The sequence below is a fragment of the Canis lupus genome, chromosome 7 (genome assembly GCF_011100685.1).
Source record: "Canis lupus familiaris isolate Mischka breed German Shepherd chromosome 7, alternate assembly UU_Cfam_GSD_1.0, whole genome shotgun sequence".
In the NCBI taxonomy this organism is placed as follows: domain Eukaryota; kingdom Metazoa; phylum Chordata; class Mammalia; order Carnivora; family Canidae; genus Canis; species Canis lupus.
Genome location: NC_049228.1, coordinates 79,828,584 through 79,835,253, shown reverse-complemented (window position 1 = coordinate 79,835,253; position 6,670 = coordinate 79,828,584). Strand labels below are relative to the sequence as shown.

General features: G+C 57.9%; 1 protein-coding gene across 1 annotated transcript in view; it reads right to left on the bottom strand.

The window, feature by feature from the left end:
* Positions 1-547: 547 nt before the first annotated feature.
* The window catches only part of SMAD7 (SMAD family member 7), a 28,712-nt gene continuing 22,589 nt past the window's right edge, over positions 548-6,670 (bottom strand). Inside the window, 1 exon segment of the mRNA XM_038543992.1 lies at positions 548-1,901. Coding sequence (XP_038399920.1) covers positions 1,363-1,901 — 539 coding nt within the window. The 3' untranslated portion in view covers positions 548-1,362.

Here is a 6,670-nt window from a genome sequence, read left to right as displayed (position 1 = left end):
TTTATATTAAAGCAAAGTGCATCTTTTCTTTATTTTTCTTGTTTATACACATTGCACAATACATAAATAATGATGCTTATAAAACGTCTTTATATTTACAAGTAATAATATATTTATATATAACATAAAATACATTTTTTTCTTTAATAAATCTCAGGTTTTTTTTTTCCAGGAGTCCTTTCTCTCTCAAAGCACTACAATGCTAAATTTCCAATGAGAATGCTTCTCTTGTTCATTTAAACCTTTGTAGTTAGAAAAATAGCTTATGTTAAAGTCTAAACATGCTCATTGAGCTAAGAGCAGTGTCAACGTATCATACGAGTGTATGAGTTGTAGGAGAAATGAAAGAGTTAGGTGTCAGCCCAGGGCGGTACCTTGGGTTATGATGGACCGAATCCTTCTTGGTGGGAAGGGGTTGCTGCTGAGAAGTCTCCCCTCCCAGGGCTGCTCCCCTGGCTGGTCTAACAGCAGAGCTCAACACGTGGGCGGCAGAGGGGAGGAAAGTGCTGAGCTGGTTTTCGGGGGCGGGGGGGGGGGGGGGGGGGGGGGGGGGGGGGGGATCTGATGTGACCAGAGCAGGGGAGAGGCTGAGGGGCTGCAGAGGGCCCTGGGTGGGCACCAGTGCGGCGGGGCGGCCGGGCAGCCCTCAGGAAGCCCATCTCAGATATACCCAGGAACAGATGGCCAAAAAGGAGAGACGCAACAAGGACAGCAGGGCGGCTGGAGGGGAGTCGGACAAGGAGGAAACAACTGGTTCTGGTTCAGCCTCTTGTGGGGCTGCTTCTAAGAAGCCCGCAGACAGACCCATGTCCTAGAAGGGGAGAAGCGGGGATTCCCTGGAGAGTGGGGGACGGAGCCCGGCTTCTGGCTGTCTGGAACCTCAGCCGCCAGCTTACCCGGGGTCCTGCCTCTGTCCCCCGAGCCTGTCCAGAGGCAGGAGGGAGGGACACAGCATGGGGGACCACAAGCTACTGGCACAGACACCTGAAGGAGACGCCCGACGCATGCATACTCGCCCAGACACAGGAATCCAGGGACCCCCGCCCCCCAAAGTGAGGGCCTGCTGCCCGTTCTGATGCTGTGTGTGGTGGTGCGGATGGCTGCTTCCCCTTTTCTTCCCGGGGTGTCCTGCCAGCCAAGCCCCCCCCCCCCCCAGAGCCTCCCTCCACGGACAATTCTTTTCATAAGCTATTTCTCAAAGAACAAAACAGAACATAAACAGGAACGACAAGGAGGGGCGGGGGGGCGGGGGCGGGCATAAAAACAACACACTGACCGACCAAAGAGTTTGCATGAAAAGCAAGCACTCGGGAGGAAGTATTAGCAGCAAAGTAGTTTGGGCCGGGCCGGCTGTGCCCACGGCTACCGGCTGTTGAAGATGACCTCCAGCCAGCACGGGCAGCTGCTGATGAACTGGCGCGTGTAGCACTGGCCCCAGCCCTTCACGAAGCTGATCTGCACGGTGAAGCCAGTCCACGGCTGCTGCGTGAACTCGTGGTCGTTGGGCCGCCGCAGGCTGTACGCCTTCTCGTAGTCAAAAGCCTTGATGGAGAAACCGGGGAACACTTTGTGCACCAACAGCGTCCTGGAGTCCGGGTTGTCCAGTGTGGCCGACTTGATGAAGATGGGGTAACTGCTGCGGTTGTATACCCACACGCCGTCCACCTCCCGCGTCAGCTGGATGCCGCAGCCGATCTTGCTACGCACCTTTTGCACCAGCTGACTCTTGTTGTCCGAGTTGAGCTGTCCGAGGCAAAAGCCATTCCCCTGAGGTAGATCATAGAAGATATCCAGGGAGGGCTCCTGGACGCAGTAGAGCCTCCCCACTCTCGTCTTCTCCTCCCAGTATGCCACCACGCACCAGTGTGACCGATCCCCAGGCTCCAGAAGAAGTTGGGAATCTGTAAGACACGATGGTGGACGCGGTTGGTGGTGATGGCAGCACTGGCTGGGGGGACACTTCCTCCACCCATCAAGGCACGGGGACACCCACACGTAGCCCCACACCACCCGGGCTCTCCTGAGGGGCGGGGGTGGTGGGGCTGCCAGCCCTGGTACCGGGGCCCAGTGACGGAAGAACCCGCACTTCAACACAGGGCTCACTGGGGGCTCCACCTCCCTCCACCCCCGCCTTCATCGGGTCAGGGACCCAGGAAGCCAGCCCGTTTGCCTGTGGGGCCAAAGGAAGCCCATCCCTGTAGAACCCAGGAGCCAGGGAACTTCAGTCTAGCTTCACTGGCCCTGGTTCCGGGACAAGAGAAGGCCTTCCAGATGGCCTAGAGTCACGGACTTCAAAAGTCAACGCAACGGGAAAGGCTCGCTGCTCTTGTCCCTGGTCCTTGTCCTCAGGAGAAAACCAGGGTCCAGAAAGCCTGTTGGGCGGGTCCCCAGATGACAGACACAGCCAGACCCGGAACCCGAGTCTCCAGGGCCACCTACGGGGCGGTCTCTGCATGCGTCCCCAACTTCTCAGATGAGCAGCTCGCCCGTGAAGGAGCGCTATCTGGTAAAAATGAAACTGCAGGTGGTTTGGGGCAAAAGCGTCTATCTTTCTAATAGAAGAAAATCAGCTCTCAGTGTGTCTGTGAGCAGCAGCCTTGGACACAAAGGGTGAATTCACTGGAAACGCCAAATCACAGCACGCAGACTGGTGTTAACCCAGACTACTTTGACGAAGCTTCCTCCAGCCCAGACAGATTATGTGTCTGAAAGGGGCTGACCTTCCCTGCCTGTACCTCCTCTCCCCCCGCCCCGTCCCCCCACCCAGAACCAGGAGACACCTTGCCCTGCTCCACATCCCCCCGACACCGGGGGCCCCTCCCAGTCTCCCTAGACTCGGTTCTCCCCGCAGGCAGCCAGCAGGCTGGGGTGATTCTGGGAAGGTGACTTTCCTAAACAGGCGCTGGGAGCTTTAAGGGGGGGGGATACAGAGGTAGAGGGAGCCCCAGTGGCTGGCATTCCAACTCCTCCTTAAGCTGGAGCCAGCAGGGCAGGCCTCAGACTGGGAACCATAAATCTCCCCAGCCGGGCCAGGCTGCAGGAACGCTGTGGTTTGTGGTGGCAGGGTGGGGACCGGAAGTCTTGTATTTGTTAACAAAAATGGGGAAAGGCAGGCGGCAGAGGCCTCCTGCCTTCCCCTGCAGCCCTAGCTTCTCACTCACTGGGGGTTCGGGGCCCAAAGGTGGGGGTTGGCCGCGAGAGGGGGTGGGGTTTTTTTGGTTTGTTTGGCCTCTGATTTTGGAACAACAGAGGGTGGATGCTGGTGGCTCCACCGTATAGCCTGGCAGCAGAGGGGTGCAGGCGGCCTCAGGGACCCATTTTCTGCTGCCCCAGGAGGCTGGGTAGAGCCAGGGCAGCTCAGCACACAACTGCTTCCAACCTTTACAGGCATGTTAGGACCTGGGAACTAGGCAGCTCCATTTTTTTTTTTTTTTTTTTTTTTTTTTTTGCAGAGGGGAGCAGCAGCCAGCCTCGCACCTCCGGAGGTGTTCTGTAAAGTCTGTTCTGTGAGTTAGTACAAGCATGCACTGTGACCACGGAGGCAGATGCCACCGGCCTTCTCAAAGGCCTACCGGGACAGCCACCCAGAACGGGGAAGCCCAGGGCTCACTGCTCTCCCTCCATCCCCTCCCTCTGAAAATCCACCCCGGAACCCTGGCCCATCACCCCCAAAACACATGGGTCTCTGTAAAGCACAAGTGTGTCCAACGAGCGTGAACACACGTGTGTGTTATGTGAGCATGTGTGTGTTTGCGTGCGTACTCTGGAACATATGGAAAAACAAGAGAAGGACATGGGCTCCAAGCAGAGGTGACTCATCAGGCATTAACTTGTTTCTGCAAAGTATCCATCAACTGCTAATAAACTCGTGAGTGCTGGCAATCTTTGAACTCTTGTCGAGGGAGTTCAGCTCTGAAGGCTACACCAAAGACCCATAATATCCATGTAAATAATACTCTGGCGAGTTTGCTTGAGTTTGCTTGAACGGAGAAAGCCCTCTTCTGGAGGGCCGGGGAGACCGCCCTGCTGTTTTGGGGAGGAGGGTGTTTTGAAACGTAAGAAGCTCTGGCTCATGATCCCCTCACAGGGCAACAAAGCTGGTCTGGAAAGAGGACTGGGGGAGTCGCGGGGCAGGAGGTTCGGGAGACCCTCGGTGGAGCTTCGCCAGGGGCACGGTCCCCCTGAAACCTGGCCCCCCGCAGGCCCCAGGAAGAGAAGGGGAGGGGGACAGGGTGCAGGGGGGCTGGACCTGAGGTTGGAGGACTGGCCTGAGCCCTGGGGGGGGGAGGGGGAGTGTTCTTGGCGGTTCTCTTTCATCTGTGCAGCCTGCCAGACATCCCTGGAAAAAGCCTTTTTCTGTTGAGCTTAATGGCCCAGCCCAGATAAACAGCGGTGTACTGGGTGTCCCCGTGTGCGACAGCGACCCCCATAAGGCCACAGGGAGACGAGCTGCCACCGCAGGACCCTGCCGGGCTCCCTCCTCCTGCAGGCCTGTCTGCTGTCACCCCCACGTCACCCCCGCGCCCCGGCCGTGCCCCGGCGCCCGCTACCCCTTCCTCCTCACTGCTCCTGGACTATCTATGCCACAAAAACATGCTCCCCGGCAAGACCATGGCACCAGCGGGGGCCTCCTCTGCGCACCACACTTCTGGGGGCCCGGGACAGCTGCTATGTGGCCGGCTCAGGGCCTCACCCCCAAATTTCCCACCATTTGGGCTCCTTTCTGGGAAACACTCAGCATCACCTTCAGAGAAGCATAGTTCCCTGAACTGGGCCACAGCTCACAGGTGTCTCCCCACAAAGGTCCATGCTGTGCTCCTCAGGGGGCTTCCCTGGCCTGGGGCGAGGAGCTGAGGGGCTGAGAGGCTCCTGCCCAGAAGTCTCCTTCCCTCCAAGGACTAAGGAAGCGGCTCAGGAGCCTGACGTTGGCTTCTCCTCCCGGTTGCTGATACAGAACCTCCAAAGGCAAGACTCACAGGCCCTTGTTAACTCTCCCCAGCTTTACAACCTTTTCCGGTATTTTCAGCAACTTCTCTCCCTCCTCAGAAAACTATACAGGGGCTTGTTTTAAAACTATTTGTGCATTTTAAAGCATCCAAAAGAAAAGCTGTGTTGTAAAAAGCCAACTAATCAGATGCCTGCTCACAACTTTTTCTTTTTTATTACAGTTGAGGGAATTTTTGGAGCAACCCCAGAAAAATGTTGAATCTGCCTAAAATTCCTTTAAAGGTTGTTCCCCCCCCCCCCCATTCCTCATTTCCCTTAAAGCATAAAAACCTCCCCTTTAAAAGGAAGGGGGGTGGGTGTCGAGAGGGAACGGATTTTGCTTGTGTTTGCACTTGCACGAGGGAAGACCACTTAACAAGGAGCTCCCTGCCTCTTACAAAGAGTTATTTAATTACCCTGGTCATGAATGAACAGACCTGACCCTTTTCGAGGACGGGAGGCTCATGAAGGACTCTCGTGGCCCAGGGTTCTCAATGGCACCGGGTGACCAGCCCTTGGGATTTTACGTTTTCACTTGAAGGTGCTGGGGGCATGAAGAGAAAAACGGCAGGAGGCTCGAGGAGAGACCCAGCTCAGTGCCTCAGTCATACCACTTCTGGTCTCCAGCTTACGGAGCTGATTACGGGGGCCAGAGAGGCTGACCTGCTGCCAAAGCACCCAGGGGGACTGTGAGGGCAGGGCGTGCACGGGAGCGAGGCCAAAGAGGGATCCCCGCGATCCTGGCCTCTGGGGATGGGAACACAGTGGGGAGCAGGCCACTTCGGGCAGCCCCAGGGCTGGGGCCTCTGGGTTAGAAGTGCCCCAGGGCTGGGAGTAAAAGGGGTGCAAAGGGGGCTCTGACCCATCCCGACCTCTGTGAGGCACTGGGTCTCCCCTGGAATCTGCCAATGGGACTTGGCCTGCACACACACACACACACACACACACACCCCGCTGGCCCCACACCTGGACGCAGGGCACGGGGACGCGGGGCAGGGCCGGCCGCCCGCAGGCAGGTGGGTGGGTGAGGGCAAGCAAAGGGCATCAGTGAGTGGGAGACGCACAAGGTGAGCCTGGCAACCCCAGAACGCAAACACGGCCCCGCCTCGCCCGCCGCGGGTCCAGGGTCCTCCCTCTGCAGGACTCAGGCGCCACCAGCGGTTGCCTCATCCTCCCCCCACCTCAGACATCTCAAAGGTTAACAGCTCCCGTCGGCCCTGTTCCCCACCCAGCTCAGGAAACTGGTTGCTCGGGCAGCCGCAGGCCCACTCCTGGGACAAGGACCGAGATAACAGGGCGACCCAGTGCCCATCTGTCCCGTCGGCTCTCAGCCCCAGTCCCGGGGGAGCCAGCGCGCCCCTGGTCCGGGACGCCAATGACCCAGCGCTAGAATAGACGCCTCAAAACCAGCTCAGGGGTCTGGGCCCGATTCGCGGTCTGGGGTGAGTCCCTATCTACAACCTCACCCGGCAGCACCAAAGATTCTGCCAAGGTCCCCTCGATTCCCCCGGAGGGCAGCCCGGGCGACCCTGGGGTTTGGAGACAGTTACCAGGCGGCAGGGTTGAAACAAACCCGAGACCTTTCCGGTTTACCCTGCACGCACTCAGACAACCATCAGCTCTCCCCCAAGTGCCTCCACCGAGGACAGGAGGTGGTGGATTCCGGCTGGCCCAAGGCAGGACT